Source organism: Phyllobates terribilis, unplaced genomic scaffold (genome assembly GCF_046119375.1).
Source record: "Phyllobates terribilis strain yellow unplaced genomic scaffold, ASM4611937v1 Scaffold_3__8_contigs__length_932513732, whole genome shotgun sequence".
In the NCBI taxonomy this organism is placed as follows: domain Eukaryota; kingdom Metazoa; phylum Chordata; class Amphibia; order Anura; family Dendrobatidae; genus Phyllobates; species Phyllobates terribilis.
In genome coordinates, this window is record NW_027362763.1 from 488769644 (window position 1) to 488797445 (window position 27802).

Below are 27802 nucleotides of genomic sequence, written 5' to 3' on the forward strand. Positions count from 1 at the left end.
GCTCCTGAGCAATGAAGACATGGAAGAGAATTATCCAGCAAACGCACAAATATATATGTTTAAAAGGTCACATTTATTGAATCCACTAAAAAAATAGGAAAGGTGGTTTAAAAAGTCATAGTGATTTGTCTTTCCAGTTTAACCATTGTAACTCACTGCATCCCTAGGACACGGTGAGCGGCGGGATCGTGACACAAAGATTACAGCCAAATGAATGACGCCACATGTATTGCATATACATGATCAGCAATCTTTTTTATTCCTAATGTAATTCATATATCAGTAAGCACCCTCAACCTCCAATATGTAAGAATGACAGCCATCTTTCCCACTCATTGTTACACATACAGTCATGGCCAAAAGTATTGAGAATGAGACAAATAGTAATTTTTCCAAAGTTTACTGCTTCATTTTTTGTAATGGCAATTTGCATATACTCCTGAATGTCAAAGAGTGATCAGCTTAACAGCAATTACTGTACTTGAAAAGTCAATATTTGCCCAGAAAATGAACTTTAACCCCCAAAACACATTTCAATATCATTGCAGTCCTGCCTTAAAAGGAGCAGCTAACATCGTTTTAGTGATTGATCCATTAACACAGGTGTGGGGGTTGATGAGGACAGGGCTGGCGATCAATCAGTCATGATTAAGTAAGAATGACATCACTGGACACTTTAAAAGGAGGCTGGTTCTTGGTATCACTGTTTCTCTTCAGTTAACCATGGTTATCTCTAAAGAAACACGTGCAGCCATCATTGCACTGCACAAAAATGGCCCAACAGGGAAGAGTATTGCAGCTACAAAGATTGCACCTCAGTCAACAATCTATCGCATCATCAAGAACTTCAATGAGAGAGCTTCCATTTTTGTCAAAAAGGCTCCAGGGCGCCCAAGAAAGATCAGCAAGCGCCAGGACCGTATCTTAAAACTATTTCAGCTGCAGGATCGGACTACCAGCAGTGCCGAGCTTGCTCAGGAATGGCAGCAGGCTGGTGTGAGTGCTTCTGCACGCACTGTGAGGCGGAGACTCTTTGAGCAAGGGCTGGTTTCAAGGAGGGCAGCAAAGAAGCCACTTCTCTCCAGAAAAAACATCAGGGACCGACTGATATTCTGCAAAAGGTACAGGGAGTGGACTGCTGAGGACTGGGGCAAAGTCATTTTCTCTGATGAATCCCCTTTTCGATTGTTTGGGACATCTGGAAAACAGCTTATTCGGAGAAGAAGAGGTGAGCGCTACCACCAGTCTTGTCTCATGCCAACTGTAAAGCATCCTGAAACCATTCATGTGTGGGGCTGCTTCTCAGCCAAGGGAATCGGCTCACTCACAGTCTTGCCTAAAAACACAGCCATGAATAAAGAATGGTACCAGAATGTCCTCCAAGAGCAACTTCTCCCAACCGTCCAAGAGCAGTTTGGCGCCCAACAATGCCTTTTCCAGCATGATGGAGCACCTTGCCATAAAGCAAAGGTGATAACTAAATGGCTCATGGAACAAAACAGAGATTTTGGGTCCATGGCCTGGAAACTCCCCAGATCTTAATCCCATTGAGAACTTGTGGTCAATCATCAAGAGACGGGTGGACAAACAAAAACCAACAAATTCTGGCAAAATGCAAGCATTGATTATGCAAGAATGGACTGCTATCAGTCAGGATTTGGTCCAAAAGTTGATTGAGAGCATGCCAGGGAGAATTACAGAGGTCTTGAAGAAGAAGGGGCAACACTGCAAATATTGACTTGCTGCATTAACTCATTCTGTCAATATAACCTATTGGTACTCATAATATGATTGCAATTATATTTCTGTATGTGATATAAACATCAGACAAACACTAATAAAAACCAGAGGCCAGCAGATCATGTGAAAATATAATTTTGGTGTCATTCTCAAAACTTTTGGCCATGACTGTACATGTGTTCTGTATGGGGAGAGAAGAGTAAGCTGCTGCTGGATATCTCTTATGGTGCTTTATCTCAAGTGGGAACAAATGCTTGATCCTTCTCTCCCCAACATCATCTGTCTGAGGGGAGTCGAAAGGTCCTATACACAAGATGATTAGCCGGTCGCGCCACAATTGGTAAGAGGTACAAATCCTTCCATTATATTATTTCTGTCTGTAGGTTCCACTATTTTGGCTTAGATACAGTGGGGAAAAAAGTATTTAGGTATTAGTCAGTCACCAATTGTGCAAGTTCTCCCACTTAAAAAGATGAGAGGCCTGTAATTGACCTCAACTATGAGACAAAATGAGAAAACAAATCCTGAAAATCACATTGTCCGATTTGGAAAGAAATTTTTTTCAGATTTTGGTGGAAAATAAGTATTTGGTCAATTACAAACAAGCAAGATTTCTGGCTCTCACAGACCTGTAACTTCTTCTTTAAGAGGCTTCTCTGTCCTTCACTCATTAACTGTAGCACTGGCACCTGTTTGAACTTGTTATTAGTATAAAAGACACCTATCCGCAACCTCAAACAGTCACACTCCAAACTCCACTATGGTGAACACCAAAGAGCTGTCGAAGGACACCAGAAACAAAATTGTAGCCCTGCACCATGCTGGGAAGACTGAATCTGCAATAGACAAGCAGCTTGGTGTGAAGAAATCAACTGTGGGAGCAATAATTAGAAAATGGAAGACATACAAGACCACTGATAATCTTCCTCAATCTGGGGCTCCACACAAGATCTCACCCCATAGGGTCAAAATGATCTTAAGAACGGTGAGCAAAAATCCCAGAACTACACGGGGGAACCTAGTGAATGATCTGCTGAGAGCTGGAACCAATGTTACACAGGCTACCATCAGTAACACACTATGCCGCAAGGGACTCAGATCCTGCAGTGCCAGACGTATCCCCCTGCTTAAGCCATTACATGTCCAGGCACGTCTGAAGTTTGCTGGAGAGCATTTGGATGATCCAGAAGAGTATTGGGAGAATGTCATATGGTCAGATGAAAGCAAAGTAGAACTGTTTTGTAGAAACACAACTCTGCATGTTTGGAGGAGAAAGAATGCTGAGTTGCATCCAAAGAACACCATACCTACTGTGAAGCATGAGGGTGGCAACATCATGCTTTGGGGCTGTTTCTCTGCCAAGGGACCAGGACGACTGAGCCGTGTACATGAAAGAATGAATGGGGCCATGTATCGTGAGATTTTGAGTGCAAACCTCCTTCCATCAGCAAGGGCATTGAAGATGAAATGAAGCTGGGTCTTTCAGTATGACAATGATCCCAAGCACACTGTCAGGGCAATGGAGTGGCTTCGTAAGAAGCATTTCAAGGTCCTGGAGTGGCCTAGCCAGTCTCCAGATCTAAACCCTATAGAAAACCTTTGGAGGGAGTTGAAAGTCCGTGTTACCCAGCGACAGCCCAAAAACATCACTGCTCTAGAGGAGATCTGCATGGAGGAATGGGCCAACATACCAGCAACAGTGTGTGCCAACCTTGTGAAGACTTACAGAAAACGTTTGACCTCTGTCATTGCCAACAAAGGATATATAAGAAAGCATTGAGATGAACTTATGTAATTGACCAAATACTTATTTTCCACCAAAATTTGAAAAAAAAAATTATTTCCAAATCAGACAGATAATGTGATTTTCAGGATTTATTTTCTCATTTTGTCTCTCATAGTTGAGGTCTACCTATGATGTCAATTACAGGCGTCTCTCATCTTTTTAAGTGGGAGAACTTGCACAATTGGTGGCTGACTAAATACTTTTTTTCCCCCACAGTATATTAATGCAAAAATACTTACATGTCAAGTGACTAAAAGCAAAGCATGGATCTACATAGATCTTACTGGAGAACGGTCACCAAGACCAGGCTTAACTAGTTGTTACACATTATGTACGCGTAGTATAAAATATTGTTTTGTCAAATAAAATGCTACCAAGGGCGGATTTACACTGGCTGATTATCATTGCCCAATGATCAGACAGTGTAAACAATCTGCCGATTACCGATGAATGACCAAAGCTTTCATTCATCAGGTGAAATTATCTTTTTTTTTTTTGGCTTACTTAAAAGTTCATTGGTCTCAGCAGCATGTCCTTATGTGTAAACAGGACATGTGCTGCCAAGACCATTGACAGTCTATACACACTGAATGATCTACCACCAATCTAACTGTATGCATCAGAAGTACAGTCCAAACAAGGACCACCAATTGGGCAAACAGGTTTCTGTTCGTCAGTCCTTTAATGCTGTCGGTCAGCTGTTGTAAAACCAGGCCAAGAGTATACCATGCATCAGATAAATGCTTCACAGTATTGGTATAAAAATTATATTACTTTGGACATGTACTCCGTTTACTATCTAGAGGCAGATGCAAAGGCTATATCCCCATAGCCAGAGCTTGCATTTTATTGGATATAGGACTGTTTGGATTCCTTATCAAGCTAAGGATTATCACAAGGATTTTTGGCTAAACTTGTTTAATTATTTGCAAATTCTAAAAAACAGACAGACCTATTCCAATGTTCACAATCTTGTCAATATTGTCTAGAATATGCGTTTTGGATGGAAGATAATGGTGTTAGACTGTCAAAAGCTTGACGACGACTAGGTGAGAAGAGTGGATTAAAAATCCATGATTTCTGTAGGGGGCAGAAAGGTGGCTGGGGATACAAGTGCAAAGTCCAATTAGTCTTTCTATTGTATAATGAAAATAAAGATAATGGCAAGCAAAATGGACACTAGTGAAATACATAATATCAATGCTTTCATTATTGGAGGACTTAAGTATTCCAATTGTTGTTTCCAAGTATAAAATTGTGTTCACACGAAGACCTTATTATAAAAGATACGGATGCCCATTTATCACTTGATTGATAAAACATATGCAATTTGCCTTTTGCCGTCTTTCTTTCATTATTATTCATTGATTGATCACAACCATGAAAAGAAGCAGTAAATGTTATGTGGTTACATGCGACTATGTATCATGAATAGCATATAAAGCAAATGAAAAAACTGCCAACTCCCTCATGTGATGATAAAAGCCATTGCTCGTATAATAGTAGGGTTGTGGAGTAAGCGGAAACATTTTGGCCATTGATAGAAGTAACAGTAGAGACCCTGGAGGGATGATGCAGCCTGTATACATTATTAATTATACTCTCCTAGACTAGCAGGAAACAGAACGCAGCCAATCCTCCGCTTACCTCACTCTAAAAGCCTGACTCCCCCATAAACCAGCCAAATGGGAAGATATCATTTCCTCTGGTGTATATCTAATGTGTAATGGGATATATGGGATTCAATTAGACTCAGGTCAGAGTTGCCCACTATTCATTCATGTCTTCAAGGGCAAATGTCTAGATCAACTAATCCACGAGCTAAGAGACACACATCATGGCTTTTTTTTGTATTTTTTTTTCACATTTAGTGACATACAGATTAGGAAGAAACAAGGGTTAAAAAAAAAAAAAAAAAAAATCACAAAAAAAGTTGCATCTTACAATTCGATTAAATTGACTCAACTACCACCGTAAGCAAATTATTAATATGACCGTGTACACTAGTCTTCACACAAACGGTAGCAGGTTGTTCGCTGCCTGACACTCAAGTCTCTACTTGCATTTTTTAATCAAAATTATGTTAATTCAAGGGGTTTTCAACAAACAAAAGTTAATCAAAAAAATTGTCTATATTGGACCGTATTCGGATCATACCACAGCTCCTGGGCAGGGGAGGAAGCAAAAGAGTATACAGACATTACAGTAGGGGATCACAGAGGATTCATTTTGTGAGGTTAAATATTGTTTAAAAACAGGCAGTGAAATATGTATGTGCTGTAATATCTGTATTGTCTTTTGTTTCCTTCCCTCCCCAGGAGCTGTGGTGTGATCATACCATGTTCCTATACGGTCAGACACAGACTATTAATAAAAATGACCGTGGTTTGTGGGAAAACCCCTTTAAGTACCCTATACTATTTTCATGCACTATTGCTTTTTATTTACTGCAGGGTGTTTGCTTGTGTTTCTATCTTGGGTTTAGTCTATCCTTGAGTCACAATCCAATGGAAGTAAATCAGAAAAGTTGAGCAATTAACTTGACCTTTATTATTTTGCTTTGTTGCTATGGCGCCATCATATTCCGCAGCGCTTTACAGACATCATCTCCTGTCCCCATTGGGGCTCACAATCTACATTCCCTATCAGTATGTCTTTGGAGTGTGGGAGGAAACAGGAGAACCCGGAGGAAACCCACGGAAACACAGGGAGAACATACAAACTCCTTGCAGATGTTGTCCTTGGTGGGATTTGAACCCAGGACCCCAGTGCTGCAAAGCAACAGTGCTAACCACTGAGCCACCATGCTGACCTTTATTCACTTCTATCAAAATGTGCAGGATACAGCCCCAGCAAGCGGATATTGGTCAATATGAAATTGTGAGACGTCCCCCTGAAGATAAGACATTGAGGTTCTCCTTTGTTGACCATTGCGTAGCTCCAGAAGCAGGCACAGAACCACGGACTGTGCATGACATGGCTTTCCAACTATCTATGTGCCGACTCAATCTGTCCTCCTGATCCTGCCTTCCGATGCAGATTTTGGACCTGATTTTCACCTCCCTCATACTAACAGATTATTCCTGATTCCACCCTATTGGGGACCCAACCTAGGTATTAAATAGGTAAACCCCACACTTTTTAATAGTCAAAATGTGAATAATCGTTTCGTCTTCTCCCCAAAAATTCTTAACTATATCTAAAAGAAGAGAATGTGAATATGTTTTTTCGCTTTGTGCTTTTTTCTGTTTGGAGTCTCGGATATCCTCAAAAGGGACTGAAAACAAAACAAAACAAAAAAATCACATTCTCTTCTTTTAAATATACTTAAGAATTTGGGTAGAAGCTGCCATAGACAAAACGATTATGAAACAAAATGATATAACAGGATGACTTGTGTTATGCGACAATGCGATTCACGTTGGGTTTTATTTGTGCTGCTGATAACTCTTCAGCTGACTGATTACTTTAGGATTACTCCAGAACAGGGAGACTAAAAGTGACTGCTTGTAAGGAGATTAAAAACATGGGAGCACTTATCACAACTGGGTACAACCTGCAGTACAGAAACCTGCATTATCAGAGGAGAAGTGATGAGAGCTTGCTGAGTAGTAACAGAGGGTATGTTAGCTGAGATTGGTTATCTTAAAGGGGCATTCAGTTTCTAGTCACTTCCTCAGTGGGAGGTGAGTGGGGCTGGTGACGTACATTTATTGATATCTAGTAGGGCACATAAGCTATTGTTATATATTCTGTACCTGTCCTTCTAAGTCTGGTTAATGATACCTGACAATCGCCCTCACTTCTCAGCCGGTATCAATAAACCTTCAACAGCCCCACTCACCTCTTAAAAAGGGAATCTGACAGCAGGTTTCTACTACCTCATCTGAGAGCGGCTTCATGTAGGCAAAGAGAAGCTGAATCCAATCATGTATCACTTCGACTACTGGGTGTAGTCGTTCTGACACAAAGATTTTAGATGTAGTAATACAGCAGAGCTGAGAGAGCTAACCCATCCCACACCAGGCTCTGTATATACAATGTCCATAGACAGTGAGCTGCCTATCACAGGAGGGGGCGTGTCAGACTAGCATGCATGACTCTCCCTAATCCAGCAATGATAAGCTCATGGTGCTAAAACAATCGCTGCAAGTAAACAGAAACAGAAGCTTAGTAAGAGAGGCATCGCTGAAATCTGTGTTTTAACCCCTACAGAATGCGGTCTGCAGATTACACAGCAAAAACCTGCTGACAGATTCCCTTTAATATGGAAGTGAGTGGAACCAGAATATCCGCTTTACAAGTAAACTTCTCAACAGCTTTCTACTAATTCAGAGATCACTTGCGGTTTTTATTGGTGGGTGATAGTTGAATCAATATCATGGAGTAGAGCTGGACATTTATTTTATGGCCGGTGAGTCACTTTAACTTCAACGGTCTTTGCTGACTAATTTCTTAAAATCTTTTTGTATAGGTCAGGGCGGTTTTTCCATTGTTGCACTGTGGGTTTCCAATAAGTAGACATTTTGTAGATCGGTGATGAATATTGTTTATGGACAATCCTTCTGCAGTGCTTGTCGACTGCTATCAAATTGATAACTCATCCTCCAGGTAGATTAAGAGATCAGTGGGGGTCCAACACCCAATACTCCCACCATAAGCTGTTATTAGCTCCCGCAGCAGCCAAATGTGAACAGTGCATGGAGTGGAGCACCACAACTTTGTACACCGTTTAGGGGCTGCGGATAAGTACTGCAGCTCTGCCCATATTTGTTGAAATAAAACTCAAAGGTTGATCCAATTGAATTAATTTTAGTTAACCCTTATTTCCAGTATATAAACAGTCATTTAGCAATACATAGCAGGGTACAAACAGATGTAACTAAGGAAGGCTAAGTGACAGGTACAATATGAGTGAGGACCCTATCCGTGAAGGATTACAATCTACAAGGGATGGATACAGTAGGTGATGGCAGTGCGGTACTAGAGGGGTTATCGCTGGTTGTAGGAGTTCTTGAAGAGGTAGGTTTTCAGCTTCGAATGTTGGCGAGTTTGATGTGTTGGGGTAGAGAGCGCCAGAGTACTGTGAAGTGACAAATTCTCTATCAGTTACTTTGAAGGACGAGTCAGAGTTTGGGGAATCTCAGAACGTTACCCGACTGACTGCACTGCACCTACTGGAAAGGTTGGCGGAGAAGGGATAATGCTATGAGGTGGTTTACCAGTGAAGACATTTGTAGGAACCATTAGAGAAGGCATGGTTGAGCGAGTTTGGTGTGGAAGAATATGACTGCCCGCATAGTGCCCTGACCTCAACCTCAATCTTACATTTAGGATAAACTAGAACACAGACTGCAAGCCAGACCCTTGCTTCAACATTGTGTCCAATTTCACTTCTTGATGAATGGGCAAAAATTCCCTCACACACACACATTCCAAAATCTTGCAGAAAACCTTCCCATAAGAGGGAAAGCAATGCCCATGGATTCAGAATGGGAGGTCATGAAAGCTCTTCCAGGTGTCCCAATACTTGTATCTATATAGTGTACTTTTATAAAAAAAAAAAAAGTGTAAACCCGCCTCACCAGCAACAAGGTAAACCAATACAAAATGGACTCGCCTTTCATTGGGCATAAGCCTCCAGATGAACTCTGGAAAAGTGGTTAACAGCTTAGCACCATCCTTAGGAACGAGGGAAGAAAAAAAAAGGCTTTTCCCAAAGCATGACCATACAATTTAGATATCTGTCACCCAATTGCTATTAATAAGAAACTAACAGACACAAAGCTTTGAAAAGTCACAACATGTATGCACAACTCAGGGTTTTTACACTAGTTTCTCCCAACACCAACAAAATGAGCAGAGAGGATGTGGAACGGAGGTGTGGCAGAGGAGTGACGCAACAGCTCATTAATTCATGAAAAGCGGCAGCATCCCCTACGCCAGAACTCTTACTCCAGTCACTGATTGTAGTGCAATTTCTGGCATGGCAGCGCATGCTCCTGATTCATGAAAAGGCGTGCAGCGCTTCATGAAGCAGGAGTGTCTGACTCCACCACACCTCCTAATCAAAGCCGGCGAGAAAATGTATCTATGTCCATCAGATAATCCTTCAGTAAGATCATATGCCAACAAGTCTCAGGTGTGCCAATCAAAAATCTTTGCAATATCAGAAACTTTTTTTTTTTTTCTAAATGTTGAGTCCAGAAAATACCAGCTCTCGCCAAAGCGTCTTTATTACTCCGAAAATATGTTCACAATCAATAATAGGCCAACAGCAAATGGGAGTATACAGCCAGACCACAGCAACTTAACTTACCATACATCACCTGTTATAATGTCTGGGCCCAGAAATAAGGGGTTCCACTGGTCAGACTGCTCTGTGTAGTATAAAGGCAGGCAGAAGTCTTACCAGTCCTGAAGATAATGTCATTTATGTTACACATAAAGAACGTCACTCAAAAACAAAGTTCTGAAAACATCAGCATAGTTTATTACAGTCATGTACCACCACGTCTGTTGACAGATGCTCCTTGGTAACTTGGTTAAATCAAACATTTGTCAGTCTTATTCACACTATTGCACATGGAGCTGGCAGCATTGCCAAGAACTATCTGAAAAGTACTGAAAGGAAAGTGTAGAGAATGAGAGAACACATTGTGGACCAGGAGAAGGCAGCCTGCACTGCCACCTGCTGTACAGATCTGGTACAACACTCTCCCAATGACAATATGAGGACACTGGTGTTTTATACGAATTATTTGACCTCATTACTCCAATCAAAGTCTAACGTTTCATCATCTAAGTCTGTGGTAGAAAAGAGAGTTTTACATGTTACAGCAGTCCTACTGAAGGGTGGCTGCAGCTGGAAACATTTCCTTTTCCCTCCAGAGCGCTGGTTCTCTGGGGATTTTGGGGTATCATTGCAGGGGAAAGTAGGCACTTCAGCAGCTTTGTTTTCAGACACTGATGTAAAAGAAAATTTGGCCAGCTTGGCTAGAGTACTGGAGGACACTTTTCTACAGTGTGAAGCCTCATCTGAACATGCAGGGGGAGGTAGTGCATTACTTATGGCACCGGCCTTATTGTGGATCTCCTTTTCTGTGATGGTGGCCCCTGACAGATCCTTCACTGGCACAGAACCTCTCTGGTCTGCAGTGACTGATCCCGCCAGTAATCTCTGTAGCTTTGGCTGGTCTTCTCCCTGACTTCCCTTATCGATATTTTCGCTTTCTCTTTCAGGACAGCGTGTCATTTTTGTCTTCTGTTTAAATGTAAACTTGGCCAGTTGGGCTAATCGAGCATGCATCTCTGGATCCTGCGTACCTGATCTACTGTCTTCTGGCTCAACCTGAACAAGACTTCTTTTCTTGCCACGTGCAGGTGTACTGTGAAGAGGCCCGGAGGACACCAAATTATCCGCTCCTGATACATTACTACTTTCCCCAAATTGCTTTGAACAAAGTGCACTTTTCATTGACTTTTTATTCAATCTTTGCCATTTCTTAGAGACGTGCTCTGTAATGACTTCGTTTGGCAAATGATTAACTCTCGCATGACTGGAACCTTTCCCAGGTTGTATTGTTCCCTCTGCCTCTCCAGGAACCGCACCTTTATCACTATCGGCGATTTCCCCAAGTCCTGGCAGTATTCCAGGCTGTAGTTTTATGCCAGTGTAACTTTCTACAGTCTTAGGAATAGGAGACACTTCTAAGTTCTGTTGCTGTGATGAGATGGAATCATACCAACCAAGACTAGAATCACTACACATGCCGGTATGGTTCTCAGAGAGACTCCATGTCTGGTCATTGCTGGTCTTCATGGTCGGTGCAGCTTGCTGCTCACTTTCTCTGCCTTTCTTTGGTAATGGATTAGAAACATCAGGACCTTTCTTGTCATTACCCACTGTAACTTCTGCTGAAGTCTGAGTAGCTGAAGGTCTTGTGGTTTCAGAGTAAACCTTCACAATCGAGTCGCCTGGCTGTGAACTGTGAGGATGCACATTATCCTCTACGAGACAACTGGAAAGATTTGTTTCAGACTGGTCAGACTCTTCATTCTGCTGCCTGTAAAGATCAAGTATGAAAGAAAGGGTTTAGATGTGATGAGCTATTTCCACACCTTCCATAATATACATTTAGACTTTAGGAAACCTGTCATCTTGGAAAATGCTATGTACCCGGCCGCCTTATTCAAAGCACAGCTAGCAGGAGAAAATGGACTTATTTCTTCTTGGGAGCCGCCGGCTTTCATAGATGCATGGATACATGGAATGGTTACAGTAAGCTTACAACTGTAAACACGCCCCGGCAATATGATTGACAGCTCATTCTGCACAGATATGCTGCAGAGCCGTCTGTCAATGTCCCAGGGCGTGCTTATAGTTCATGGTATATTGGTGCTGTGAGGGGTGACTAATCGCTCCCTGCACCACTGAAAGCTGGCGGCTCCCATGAGGATATCATTTAATTTTCTCCTGGTAGCCACACTTTCAGTAAGGTGGCCAGGCAGAAATGTAACACGATTAATCCTATATCTGCATGTAAATAGCGTTTTCCAGGGTGGCAGGATGACTTTAATGCAAGGCTGTTTACACAAATGGTTTGTCTTGATAGAGTTGTAAAACTCTTTACTTATACAGAAGTTGAGTCTTTCTCATGTTAAACCATAAATCACCTTTATTGACAATGTTTTCAGCATAAAAACGCAACAATTTGTTTAAATTTACAAAGTAATTTAGAACATGTATAAAACAATTTACATATATTTGACATTTATATGATATTCTGTTGATAGAATCCCTATATAATACAAGGGCTTATCATATCAACATGACAAAATTATTATTTTTATATGGTTCCCTATGTTTTACCTACATGATCCATTACCCATGCCACTTTGCAAAGGCCACATGGCGACGCTGGCAGCGACACAAGTTATGCAACCAAAGATTGTGTTATGTCAATGTTACATCACACACTAGTGTAGACATATTTGGTTGTTTTGCAATTTAGATTATCTGAAACTTGCATGTCTTGGCGGGGGCAACGTGATGGCCTCAACGTGAACACTTCACGCATTTAACTAGAGCTCGACCAGTGTACTGAAGTTAAACTCACATTGTGATATTGTTGTCAGTGATGGCATTGAAGCATTTTATCTGTTCATCAAGAGACTCCACACAGGCCAGCTTACTTACCTCTCCAGCCTTTGTAGTTCTTCTTGTAATATGTTGTGGAGACCAAGCCTATCTAAGAGGAGCTCACACTGTATTTGGTACTGCTCCAGTGGATTTTCTGGGAACGCTGTGTGTAATGCATTCACCCCTCCAAGAAGGGCACCACCCTGCATAATGGGAAAAAGAAAAGATTAGCTGCAAGAAGGATTTAGGGCAACATCAGCACTCATACATCATCCAATGTCTAGAACGGACATATAATCTAAACTTAGATCTTGAGAGATACAAAGTAATGTAAAAATATCAGAGGTCTCGCTTTAGTTTATTTCACCATTAATGAAAAGTCCATTTCACAGCGCAAGAAAAAACTAATAACATAAACCTGCTCCCTGCACTGAAGTTTAGGCAAACAGAACATGCCAAAAGTTGTAATTTATCAATAGCTTTAGAAACACAGATTACTGTCTGACACGTTCGTAAAATAAACAGGATACACCTATCACACAGTGACTATGGCCAAAGGCTAAACCAATAGATAGAAGCTTTCCCATTTGACCCTAGCAGTCTTGAGCATTGTATCCTCAGTCCCTATATGTAGGAAATACTCAGAATATACACAGCATATAAAGGGTTAAGCAAGCTGTGGTAGATACTGATGGAGCAAGGTATTCGACCCATTGGATTTCCTAATGTTCGTTGTATGGTGGGAAACACCGAGGTTCAGCTGATCGCTACCTCCTGCACATGCCGAGCTTAAAACGAGATCTTTTTTATCAATTCTCATTGTAGATAACATTGTTCTATACAGGCTGAGGGTGTCCAGAAAATGTCCAAAAAATAAGGAGTTAATAAGTGGAAGGAGTGTCTAATCGGCAACTCCTTCTCAGAGTGCTGATTTGTAACCCCACAATCTGATTATTGGAGGCGAGATTGGCGTCTTCTATGCTGCAGTTAGGCATTAAATAAGTGGATTAGTGCATGCACCAGTGCAGAAATATGGTCTGCATTCTTTAATATCAGACTGTCTCCTGATCTTGCTCATTACATTACCCAGTGGTACTATTAATATGTGGCTTATTCAGCACATTGCAGGTGAATGCTTAATGAATCAGGAGAGTCTGACTTCTAAACGTCCCTTATCAAGACTGGTGAGAAAATCGACGTTCTTGATGAATCAGACTCCACATCTATAAGGAGCTTTTATGATACCCTATTCTAGGAAGGCTTTCTACAAGATTCTGGAGCGTTTATGGGAATTTTTGCCCACTCATCCAGGACATCATTTGTGGGGTCAGACTCCAGACCCTTAATCTCTGTTCTAACTTCCAATTTAAAGGTCTTTGTTTGGGTTGAGATTGAGGCTCTATACAGGCAGTCAACTTCCTCCACATCAAACTCACCCAGCTATGCTTTTATGGACCCAGTGCCCTGGGGACACAGTCATGCTGGGACAGAAAAGGGCCTTCCCAAAACTATTCTGACAAAGTGGGCAGCTAAAAATTGTCCAAAATGTCTTGAAATGCTGAAGCAATAAGATTTCCCTTCAGTGGAAATAAGGAACCTAGAGAACCTACACCCACACTTGATATACAATCCGATAGCATTATTGCCCATCATAAACTTTACAGTTGGCATAACGCAGTCGGACAGGTAGCATTCTCCTGGCATTCGCCAAACCCACACTCATCCATCAGATGCCAGACAAAGAAACCAGAGTCCTCACTCCACAGAACATGTTTTCATTGGGCCAGAGTCCAGTGGTCGTGTGCGTTACACCATTTTCATGCTTGGCATTGTGATTGGTCATGCAAGACTTGCATGCAGATGCTCTGCCATGGATACCCAATGTCATGAAGATTTCAGCACAGTTTTTGTAATACCAAAATCAGAATAAGCACAGGCCACTCCCCTCTGTTTCACACCTGAATGCATTTTGTAGCAAATATATTATGAGCAAGGAGTCTGCAGTGCATCACCTAAATGTATTGCTTAAATGTGCAAATATAAATTATACCAGAATTGATCCACAGTCACTGTAAACAATGTTTCTGTTTGTTTTCACTCTCACCCCTATAATGCTTCACTTTTTACAAACCACCCTAATCCCTACACCTAGTAGTAAACTGGTTATCTTTCCCTCCATCCTCCCCAACCATCTCACCTCCTCAGAACTTTTCCTCAACATACAATCCTCTGTCTCCAAACACAGACAGCCACCTTATGCCCTCTCCTGCTCCCACCTGTTAACACTTTCTCTGCTCCTCGTCACTGCCGGCGATATCTCTCCAAATCTCCACAGTCCACAATCACTTCTACCTCTCATCCATGATCTGTTACAACTTTACACAATGTCTCTAACCTTATACCTATCTGCCCAGTACCCACTTGGTTATTTACCACGCCCCAAGGCAAGCCACCACCTTCTTTGACCACTTCACCACTTGGCTACTTCACTTCCTCTCCACTGACATCCCCACTTTCATGGGCGATTTCAACATCCCCATTGACACTTTCCTCTCAGCCGTCTCTAAGCTTCTATCTCTCACTTTCTCCTTCGGCCTCTTTCAATGGTCTCCCGCAGCCACTCACAAAGATGGCCACACACTGGACCTCATCTTCACCCGCCTTTGTTCCCTATCTAACATCTCTAACTCACCTCTCACTCTTTCTGACCACAACCTGCTTCCATTCTCTTCCCTCTCCTCTCCAGGTGCACAATCCCCACTCCAAAAACCTGCACACCCTTGCAGACATATTAAACACCTTGATCTACACTCACTCTCTGAATCCCTTCTCCCTGTTACAGACATAAGTTCCTTATACGATGCAGATGCTGCTACCACTTTATATAACACCACAATAGCTGCAGCTCTCGAATTGGTCACCCCTTTCACACATACCAAAGCTTGCAAAATCAACAGGCTGAGCGGAGATGGAAAAGATCCCACTCCAACGAGCACTTCATCGCATTCAAACAATCCCTCATTATTTTCAAGTCCACACTCACAGCAGCAAAACAAACATACTTTTCATCTCTCATATCCTCCCCATCTCACAACTCTAAACAGCTGTTCAACACTTTCAATTCTCTCCTCCGTCCTCCAGCACCTCCTCCCTCTCCTCTGAAGACTTTGCCTCATTCTTCAAGCAGAAGATTGATAACATCAGAGAAACCTTGGCCTACAACCCCCACAGCCCCTCCGCATAACTACTAAGCCCCCCTTCTCCAAAACCAGCTTCTCCACCATTACAGAAGATCAACTTTCCACTCTACTTTTAAGATCACATCTCCCCACCTGTGCACTCGGCCTGATCCCGTCCCACCTCATCCCAAACCTCACCACAGTCCTCATCCCAACCCTAACCATCTCTTGAACCTATCACTAACAACTGGTATCTTCCCCTCATGCTTTAAACATGCCTCAATCACACCGATCCTCAAAAAGCCCTCCCTTGACTCATCCTCAGTGTCTAGCTATCGCTCCACATCAGTGCTCCCCTATGCCTCAAAACTACTGGAAGAAGACGTCCATCTTGAACTGTCCTCCCACCTCTCCTCCTGCTCCCTCTTTGAAAGCTTACAATCTGGTGACTTTAGTCAGGGCAGTTTCAGTGGAGTGATGTGGTCGGAAGCCAATGACCTACTAACTGCCAAATCCAAGCGACACTACTCTGTCCTCCTCCTCCTGGACCTGTCCTCTGCTTTTGACACAGTGGACCATTATTACTACAGATTCTCTCATCTCTTGGCATCACAGACTCGGCCCTATTCTGGATCTCGTCATACCTAACAGACCGGACTTTCAGCGTCTCCCACTCACACACCACCTCCTCACCTCGCCCCTTATCTGTCAGTGTCACGCAAGGTTCAGTCCTAGGGCCCATGCTCGTCTCCATTTACACCTTCAGCCTGGGACAGCTCATAGAGTCCCATGGCTTTCAGTATCACCTCTCTGGACCAGATATCACCTCCCTACTAACCAGAATCCCACAATGTCTATCTGCTATTTCATCCTTCCTCTCTGATAGATTTTTAAAACTTATCATGGACAAAATAGAATTCATCATCTTTCCACCATCTCACTCAACCTCCCCAACGGAGCTATCAATTAAAGTAAATGGCTGCTCACTCTTTTCAGTCCCGCAAGCTCGCTGCCTCTGGGTAACCCTGAACTCTGATCTGTCCTTCAAACCACATATCCAAGCCCTTTCTACTTCCTACTGATTCCAACTTAAAAATATTTCTAGGATCCATACATTCCTTAATCAAGAATCTACAAAAACCCTAGTCTATGCACTCATCTCCTTTCTTGACTACTGCAACCTCCCTTCTAACACTCGTGCACCCCTCCAATCTATCCTAAACTCTGCTGCCCGACTAATCAACCTGTCCCCCCGCTATTTCCCAGCTTCTCCCCTCTGTCAATCCCTTCACTGGCTCCCCATTACCCAAAGACAGTTCAAAACCCTAACCATGGCATACAAAGCAATCCACAACCTGTCTCCTCCATACATCTGTGACCTAGCCTCCCTGTACTTACCGCGCAACCTCCGATCCTCACAAGATCTCCTTCTCTACTCCCCTCATCTCCTCTTCCCACAATCACATACAAAATTTCTCCCATGCATCCCCCCCTACTTTGGAACGCTCTACCCCAACATATCAGACTCTTGGCACCGTGAAAACCTTCAAAAGGAACCAGGAGGCCTACCTCTTCCGACAAGCGTAAAACCTGCAGTAACCCTCGCTCCACCATACCGCTGCAAGACCAGCTCTACCCTCACCTACTGTATTCTCTCCTATCCCTTGTAGACGGTGAGCCCTCGCGGACAGGGTCCGCTCTCCTCCTGAAACAGTCGGTGACTTCTATTGTCTAAGATATGTATACCCCTTTTCACATGTAAAGCGCCATGGAATAAATGACACTGTAATAATAAATAATAATAATACCAGAGGAGGTTTAGAACTCTACACAGTGATGGTCACTTTTATGCACTATGCAATTCAGTGATTATGCTCTGTAACTTTACGCTGTTTGCTCGCCCCTTATTGCCTGAGATGCAGTGACTCCTAAAGCACTTAAAATTTTCAATAATACCATCAATATTTCGGAGGGAGGAAGTTTCACAAACTGACTTGTTACCGTGGCATATTATTATAGTTCCATGCTCTAATTCAATGAGCTCTTTAGAATGAGCCATTCTTTCACATGCTAGTAATGGCAGACGGCATGACTTGTGGCTCGGTTTCACCTGTGACAATCAAGCTGAATTTATAAACGGAATTCAATGATTAACATGTGTGTCCCTATACCTTTGTCCATAGAAGTGTATCAGCCTTTCAAATGTGGGAACAAGGAAACAAAAGAAGCTTCCTTGGATATGACAGACTGTAGCCTAGAGTATCGCACATATAAATGCTAACCCAAGGGGTTCTCTACACAAAACAGAATATTAAAGATGTAAAGTTCACTAAAATGTAAATCCTTGTCTAGGGACTGCTTTGATTCTGATGAAGGTGCCAAAAGATCACTTTGTCTTTATTAATGCTTTGTCCTCTCTAAGGATTATTAGAGAGGGCAAAATGTAAGCCATAATGATTGCTACCTTTTGGCCCAGCAGACCCTAGCTTCCAAAACGTAATTTACATTTTCCTCTTATTCAGGACCTACCGTATTTTTTGGACTATAAGACGCACTTTTTTCCTCCAAAATTTTGGAGGAAAGTGGAGGGTGCGTCTTATAGTCCGAATACTATCTCCCTGTATATACTGTGGCTCTGCGTGGTAGGACGTCCCGGGGAGCAGCAGCGGGGGATCAGCGGGGCACAGGAGGCAGCAGCCTACTGCTGCAGCCTGCGCTGTGCCCGCTACTAAAGAAAATGAAAATTCCCTGCTCCCCACGCCCATGGGGAGCAGGGAATATTCCTTTTCCTTAATAGCCGGTACACTGTACAGCAGCGCGGCTCCTGCTGCCGCTCTGCGGTCTGTGTGCCCGCTATTAAAGCTCATGAATATTCCCTACAACCCACTCCCATGGGTTGTAGTGAATTATCCATGGACTTTAATTGCAGGCACACTGACCGCAGAGCGGCAGCAGGAGCCGCGCTGCGGTACATTGGGCATGCTCTCACATTGTGTGAGGGCTCATGGCAGGGACGCCATGGGCGCAATGCCATGCTCGGCTCACAGTTAGAGTGTCAGCAGCAGAGCGGCACATCGTGGGAGGAGAGAAGAGGTGAGTATGAGTGTTTTTTTTTTTTTGTGGGCAGCAGGATGGGGGCTCAAGGGGTGCCAAGCATACCAGGATGGGGGCTCAAGGGGTGCCATGCATACCAGGATGGAGGATAAAGGGGTACCATGCATACCAGGATGGAGGATAAAGGGGTGCCATGCAAACCAGGATGGGGGATAAAGGGGTGCCATGCAAACCAGGATGGAGGCTCAAGGGGTGCCAAGCATACCAGGATGGGGGCTCAAGAGGTGCCAAGCATACCAGGATGGGGGTTCAAGAGGTGTCATGCATACCAGGATGGGGATGAGGGCCACGTATACCAAGATGGGATGGGGGCCACGTATACCAGGAAGGAGGGACCATACATACCAGGATGGAGGATAATAACAGAATTGGGGGACATTACCCCAATACCAGTTTCAGCAGCAGACTCCCTTCTCTATAACAGGGCATCATGACTACATTTTTTGCTTACATATTTTTTTTCCTATTTTCCCCCTCTAAAACCGAAAAATACGGTACTCTCTCTTCACAATCTGCATTACCAAAACCTGGAAAAATTACATTAAATAATTGAAGCCAACATTTGTCAGGTGTAAACAAGGTTTGGCATTCTAGCTACCATAGCTCTCCCATCCACCATATCTCTTACACTTCATTCTTTCAGTGGATTCACATGATCTTTCAAAACTTACACACAGGACAACATCAAATTTAGATTTAGATTCAGTTCTACTATTGGCACCTGAAAGGCAAGTCTCTCAGGAGCTGACAACATATCCCTTTTTGCTACTTAAATGTCTTGGGTGCTCCGAAGACTAAATCGAAAACATAGGATTTAATTGACAGACATGCTTGCTTCCCAAGTTTAAAGGCAGCTCTTATTACCCACCCAATACATTATTTCTTGAAAAATGACTAAATGCTTTCATATTTGGGATCTTAACCTTTTATATGCTGTGTTTATGTTCTGTTTTAGGAATCAAAGTCACAACACCCATTGGAGCAATAATATCCCCAGCTACCAGGGACAGTCCTGAATGTGATAGCTGTCAAAATCCGGGCTGTGCTGGGTCTAGCTACCCCTGTCTGCTGTGTCACATTACTGACAGCCAGGCTATGTTCTGATTCAAGGAGGAACACTGTGGGGAATTTTGTCTCTTGCCTTGATACATATACTAAGCATTGGGTACTCTGGATAGAATTGAAGCAACATGCATTCAATAAAACCGTTATTTTTACCTGCATAGATGACTCCATTACGGACACAACTGTGATAGCATCTTCGACAGTGACCGTATCCCGGTACATCAATCGAGCATGAGCTTGAAAAAAAGAACAAGAAGGATCTAAACATTTATACAATGCATATTCCATTAAAACTTCAATCATGATTCCGGGATGAAACCTTTGAAGCATTTTTTGCTGTATTTGCAAAGCTTTGCCCGATATGAATTCTAAGAGGTATAATCTTTACACCAAATCTAACCCTAAAATGTTCTCCAATTGCATAAATAGTCATAAAACATGGCGTGCAGCTTTGGGCACCACTGCATAAAAAAATACATAGCGGAACTGGAGTGGGTTTTAAAGGAGTAGGGGGGCAAAAAGCATAATACATGGAGTGACTACGTTGATTATCAAATTAGTTATTAGTTTAGACTTTCTAACAGTAACCAGCAACACACTGCATGCAGTTCTAGGATATAATGCAGGACATCCACTATACAAAGACATCTTGGATTACATAGTATAGTGATGCAATATCCAGGTAGGTTCTTTGACCAATAAATATAAATAAATATTATATATATATATATATATATATATATATATATATATATATATATATATATATATATATATATATATATATATATATATATATATATATATATATATATATATATATATATATATATATATATATATATATATACACACACACACACATACACATGGGTCATCATCGCCATAATATCCTCTTTAGGCTTTTTATGTAACAATTACAGTGAACACCTTGGACATTAATGACTTCCATATCGCCCATAGGCAATAAACATCTGAGCGGTCTGTGATCTAGTCTGCAGTGACATTCTAATTGTCACTGCATAGTAAAGCAGCTGCACCCGATCGTGCAGCCCAAGAGAGGGCTGCCACGAGAGGTGGTGAGTTCCCCTTCAATGGACGTCTTCAAACAGAGGCTGGACAGACATCTGTCTGAGATGATCTAGTGAATCCTGCTTTGAGCAGGGGGTTGGACCAGATGACCCAGGAGGTCCCTTCCAACTCTACCATTCTATGATTCTATGAGGGGAGCCAGCAGTCAGATACAAGACAGAACGGTTTGTTACCATTTGTGTCTTATCAATCACTGTACACACAGCACTGAACAAGCACTGTGTATGCAGTAATAGGAAGTGCTGTAGGCGTTGCTCCCCTAGACTCAGCGGTTATGTGATCTCTAGGTCTAGAGAGGAGGCAGGAGGCGGCTAGGTCCTAGGAGTCCCAGTCACTTTTGCCATTTAGCCAGAAGGCAGCATTTCCACTGTAACTGAGCCTATTATACAAGCCTCAGTTACAAGGAAAATCAGGTTATAAATGGGAAAAAAATATATATTGAAATGACATCCCCCCCCCATATCCCAATATATTTTATGACCTTATGGTGGCACAATATGTGAGATAATGAAAAAAAAAGCTGCTGCCACACCAACTGACGAGTGCTAGCCCTGCCTCCAACGGGAAAAAAAACATTAAAGATGTGTGAAAATACACTGCTCAAAAAAATAAAGGGAACACTCAAATAACACATCCTAGATCTGAATGAATGAAATATTCTCATTGAATACTTTGTTCTGTACAAAGTTGAATGTGCTGACAACAAAATCACACAAAAATCATCAATGGAAATCAAATTTATTAACCAATGGAGACCTGGATTTGGAGTCACCCCCAAAATTAAAGTGGAAAAACACACTACAGGCTGATCAAAATGAGGCTCGGTATTGTGTGTGACCTCCCTACAACGCCTGGGCATGCTCCTGATGAGGTTGCGGATGGTCTCCTGTGGGATCTCCTCCCAGACTTGGACTAAAGCATCCGCCAACTTCTGGACAGTCTGTGGTGCAACGTGACATTGGTGCATGGAGCGAGACATGATGTCCCAGATGCGCTCAATCGGATTCAGGTCTGGGGAACGGGCGGGCCAGTCCATAGCTTCAATGCCTTCATCTTGCAGGAACTGCTGACACACTCCAGCCACATTAGGTCTGGCATTGTCCCGCATTAGAAGGAACTCCGGTCCAACCGCACCAGCATATGGTCTCACAAGTGGTCTGAGGATCTCATCTCGATACCTAATGGCAGTCAGGCTACCGCTGGCGAGCACATGGAAGGCTGTGCGGCCCTCCAAAGAAATGCCACCCCACACCATTACTGACCCACTGCCAAACCGGTCATGCTGAAGGATGTTGCAGGAAGCAGATCGCTCTCCACAGCGTCTCCAGACTCTGTCACATGTGCTCAGTGTGAACATGCTTTCATCTGTGAAGAGCACAGGGCGCCAGTGGCGACTTTGCCAATCCTGGTGTTCTCTGGCAAATGCCAAGCATCCTGCACGGTGTTGAGCTGTGAGCACAACCCCCATCTGTGGACGTCGGGCCCTCATACCACCCTCATGGAGTCGGTTTCTAACCGTTTGTGCAGACACATGCACATTTGTGGCCAGCTGGAGGTCATTTTGCAGGGCTCTAGCAGTGCTCCTCCTGTTCCTCCTTGCACAAAGGCGGAGGTAGCAGTCCTGCTGCTGGGTGTTGCCCTCCTACGGCCCCCTCCACGTCTCCTGGTGTACTGGCCTGTGTCCTGATAGCGCCTCCAGCCTCTGGACACTACACTGACAGACACAGTAAACCTTCTTGCCACAACTCGCATTGATGTGCCATCCTGGATGAGCTGCACTACCTGAGCAACTTCTGTGGGTTGTAGAGTCCGTCTCATGCTACCACGAGTGTGAAAGCACAACCAACATTCAAAAGTGACCAAAACATCAGCCAGAAAGCATTGGTACTGAGATGTGGTCTGTGGTCCCCACCTGAAGAACCGCTCCTTTATTGAGGGTGTCTTGATAATTGTCAATAATTTCCATCTATTGTCTATTCCATTTGCACAACAGCATGTGAAATTGATTGTCAATCAGTGTTGCTTCCTAAGTGGACAGTTTGATTTCACAGAAGTTTGATCTACTTGGAGTTATATTCTGTTATTTAAGTGTTCCCTTTATTTTTTTGAGCAGTGTAATTGTTACAGAAAGGGGAGCAAATTTTTAAATGTATTCAGTACTTCTTTGTGTTCCTAAAAAAATAAATTTAAAAAATGTGAAAAACTGACTAATTTTCTTTATTTTCCCACTGACATCTCCTGATATAGACACAAAAACAGTATGACAATGGCAAAAAAAATGAAACCCCATGTATCATGAAAAAAAAAGCAAAAATTATTTGAATATCCGAACAAGAATTTTTTTACAACCCTTTAAAATCGCATGTATGAAAAGTCCTGGAAATCTGACTAGTCAGGAACAGTGGTAAAAGGCCTGGCCCTGAACAGGTTAGGCAACACTATGTCAATGAAGTATGAATCGGATACCATATCATTCTGTAACCACTGTACTTACCTTCTGCAAGGCGTATTAAGCTCTCTAGAAGGCGGATGGTAGTACGTGCAGCATTCCTGTTATCACTTTGTCTCTGGAGTTGGTAGTAACGGACCAATATCATGTTAGCGCCTTCAGACATCTTAGGCTGCAGGCTCTTTACGAGGCAGAAGTAGGTCTTCATCTTTTCCATGCTCCACAGTTTGTCAGATTTACGAGGACTTCCTAACATGGAAACAAATAACAGGACAAAATAAAACAGAATCTAAATTTTCTGGAAACTATTTAGAGTTGTTTGGCGTTTCATTCACACCCATAAAACAGATGTGTGAAATCAAGCACACAACCATGTAATCTCCATAGACAAAGCTTGGTATAAGTATGGGGATTCTATAGAGCTAGGGGACATTCATGCCACCTTGTTTGAGCAGGCAGTTGGTGAAATTTCTAACCTGCGGGGTCAGCTGTAAGTGCTACTATTGTGAAACAGAAGTGTTGAGGAGCAACCATATCCCAGCCATGATGTGGCACCTGAAGCCTTCCTAAGGCCACGGCCCCACTATCAGTATTTGGTCAGTATTTTCTCAGGACTGGGAGCCAAAACCTGGAGTGGGTGAAAAATGTAGAATTGGTGACTTGTTTCTATTATACCTTTTCTCTGATTGTTCCTCACCTGGTTTTGGCTCCCACTCCTGAAGAAAAAATACTGACGGAATACTGACCAAATACTGACAGTGGCGCCGTGGCCTAAAAGTAGAAGTTGTTATTGATGCTTCAGTTGCCCAAGTCCATAGTGACATCAATGGTGAGATGTCCAACGAACTCCACATATTTTTGGCCCTATAGCATAGCACTGACATAGCACTCTACATCCACATAGTTGAAACAAAATAAAAATGTGATAGATTCCATTTAGCACCAGTATTCACACCGCTGATCTACAGTACCTTTATTTTCCAATATAAATGAGGAGATGATCTTATCCCAGTCTTCATTTTTTGTGTCCAGTAATACCAGGACCAGATCAAATCTACTGAGAAGAGGACTAGCCAGAGCAACATTTACAGAAATGGATTCTTCTGGGTCATAGGCTCCTTTTGGATTTGTGGCAGCCAGTATGGTGGTTCTTGTGTTTAGTTTGCATACCAACCTAAGAAGAAAAATAACAATTCTTAACCCTATTCAAAAATTTTAACTACAGGTTCTTTGCATATAAATTAGATGGCGAAAACCAAACTTTAATATTGCATTTTTGCTAATAAATAGTAAAGAGAACTAGAATCAACCTGGCATGCTATTTTCAGTAAGCTCTACACCACAATACTTAACTAAAGGGGTTTTCCCAGAAAATACGTTTATCATCCAAACTCAGAATAAGGGATAAATGTGTGATCAAGGAAGGATCCAAAGATTACTAGAATAGAGATTCAGAATTTAATCAGGGCAACGGTCAAGCTCTAGTCTATATGGTCTGAGCGATACGCCATTCATGAGCGAGAACGAACAGGCAATTTGGAATCTCAATTTTAAGTGTTGGGGGCATCAGTGGTACAGCACCAACTGATCGTAGATTCAGCATCTATCCATGGGAAAGGAGAGAAATGTCTTTTCTGGGAAAACCTCAAACCATAAAATAATGCCCATAGGAAATACACCCACAAAAAAGTGTCGGCTACCGACAAGCTGAAAAATAAAAAGAATAAACACATGAAAAATAAAGAGGAATGACATTTTTTAGATTTAGTGTTCTATGTTAAAAGTGTTGTCCAATACTGAAATTGTTCTTTCTATGATCACATAAGCATAACCCTAATCTGCATGCTGAAAAAATGAAGAACAAAAAAAGGTACTCTTCTGTCGTCTGGTCTCTTGGTCATACAAAGCTCTGCTCTCAGATGCATTCCTCTTCTGATGCTCCAGCTGAATCACCCCTCAACCCTCGCTGATCAGCCATTTTGATGTTTTGGCACACGCTCAGTACAACTTCATCAGACTGGGCCCTAAATGTGGGGTCAGTGATGATGTTCCTTTTCAGAGGGTACAAATGATGGTGGGTAATTTAAACAGTATAATGTTCAATAGAAGGGTCAGCACTCCATATAGTTCTGTGGTGCACGTGGAAGGCTGCAGTCCATAGAAATAATGAAGTCCCAGAACTCACATCAGTTTCAATGCTTCTTTAATGAATATCCACATGGAAAGACGTTTCAGCCCATCCCGAGCTTTTGTCAATAATTTAAACAGAACTTATACAAAGTGGAATGCATCCGTGAGCAAAACATCAGGCGACCAGGACCCATATCAACAAAAGGGTAGATTTTTAACCCCTCAAGGACCAAGCAATTTTTCATTTTTGCACTCTAATTTTGTTCCCTCCCCTTCCACGAGCCACAAAGTTTTATTTTCCCATTGACAAACCACATGAGGGCCTGTTTGTTTTTTGTGGGTGTGATGAAAGCCGGCCGGTGGGTGCAGCTCTCTGGCGCCCCCTTACCTCTCCAGGTCAGTCAAGGTACTGCACCTAGAGAAAGTAGTGCCAGGTAGCTGCAACCAGCGCAGGGAACACGGTAGTGTGTTATCCCTTCAACGTCACTACACAGCACAACTCGCTAGCGCCCTCTTAGCCTCAGGTCAGTCAAGGAACTGCACCTAGGATAAGCGGTCGCCAGAGAGACTGTCCTGTAACCTACTGGGTATCGGGGCCCTCTGTAGTGAGGGCGGTATATATATCTTCCTTGGCCGCGCCAGGAATATATATATCTGAACCTCCGACCGTCACTACCAGCCTTCCCCAATCCCCAGTTGGTATGCTGCCACCAGTCCCTATTTTAGATATACGCCCAGTCCGTGAATGGGCCTATATCGGGTCAGGAACCAACCCTGGGTAGCGTTTTTGGCTTGAGCCGAGCTCACACGGACGTGCGTTCGTTATGCAGAATAAAAGGCAGGCCCACAATTACTTGAGGTAATTGATTATAATAATACACTAGATACACGATATACAACTAAATATACACAGGTATAAGGTCAGGCTAAACTATACAACAATGGAATACAACACACAGAATCACCACAGCATATCAGTTACCGGTTTCTTGATTTTCTTGTGACGCAGGGAGAGGATTCTGCGGTCGCAGGCACGGTTCTTTGTTACAGGCTGAGGCCTACCACCGCATGGTCAAACTGCTCCTCCCCTTGGTGGCCTCAGCTGGTGCTCAGATGTTCAGCACACCACTCTTGGGTCAAAAACTGACTTGTCTCTTGTCTGTCCTGCTATCTTACCTGCCCCGTCCCGCCCACTGCTGGTGAGGTCAGCTGGCTCAGTCTCCACCCTCAGGTCTAACTTCGATCAGAAGCCCAAATTCTATGGAACCCAATAACTTCTTCTGGGATGGTCTCATGATACCCCCAGGGGTTCCCATGGATTCGGGCCGCCGTAACCGACCTTTTGATATCAATTATGATACCATACGGTCCTCAGGAATGGCTCCGCGCTATATCTTGGCTTCCAGAGCACGTACAAACGTCTACCGCGGAGGCTTGTGTGCGCAATGGCTCCGGGACGCCGTGATATTTTTTTATTGGCCCATCCCATGCAACATGCGTGTACTTTTCATGTTTCTATATCTTATGCCTCCATGCTTGTGACAGACAAAGAAACTAGTCCTATGGGACAAATGGTCAGGTACAGATAGACGAAGCACCCCCCCCTGCTGGCTGTGTTTCCTCTCGAAGTCTTTGAAGCTCCTAGCATTCAAGTGTTAAGTAGGCTTCTTATCTTACAGGAGCCTGGATGGGGGGAAACTATCTAGTTGACGTTTTAACAGAAGGTCCCAAGGGTGGGGGCTGCTGAAGTGTGGCCATCCCTGGATATGATTTATCATTACCAAGATGGCGGCTACAGGTTCATCACACCTCCCCCTATACGAGGGCGCGAGGGGGTAGCACATTCCTGTGTTCCCCCGTGCGTCCTTCTGCACCCTCCCCTTGCCGGGATAACCCGTCAGCGTTACCGTGGTCACGGCCTCTTCTGTGGCGAATGGAGAAGTGGTACTGCTGGAGAGCGAGGCTCCAGCGTAGCAACCTGCCATTCGACCCAGAGACCGTGTGTAACCAGCTGAGGGGGTTGTGGTCCGTCTCCACGGTGAAATGGCTCCCGTACAAGTAGGGCTGCAGACGCTGCAGGGCCCATACAATTGCCAGGCATTCTT

General features: G+C 43.1%; 1 protein-coding gene across 4 annotated transcripts in view; it reads right to left on the reverse strand.

The window, feature by feature from the left end:
* Positions 1 to 8526: 8526 nt before the first annotated feature.
* The window catches only part of MCM9 (minichromosome maintenance 9 homologous recombination repair factor), a 91701-nt gene continuing 72425 nt past the window's right edge, over positions 8527 to 27802 (reverse strand). For 2 of the 4 annotated variants that reach the window (XM_073675931.1, XM_073675932.1), the window contains exons 9-13: positions 24539 to 24741; positions 23613 to 23816; positions 20180 to 20262; positions 12726 to 12871; positions 8527 to 11592 (exon numbers count right to left, since the gene is read on the reverse strand). In XM_073675931.1, the coding sequence (XP_073532032.1) occupies positions 10284 to 11592; positions 12726 to 12871; positions 20180 to 20262; positions 23613 to 23816; positions 24539 to 24741 (1945 nt within the window). In that variant the 3' untranslated portion in view covers positions 8527 to 10283. Of the gene's footprint in view, positions 11593 to 12725; positions 12872 to 20179; positions 20263 to 23612; positions 23817 to 24538; positions 24742 to 27802 lie in introns of those variants that run through there. The other 2 variants (XM_073675929.1, XM_073675933.1) reach the window with 2 other exon arrangements.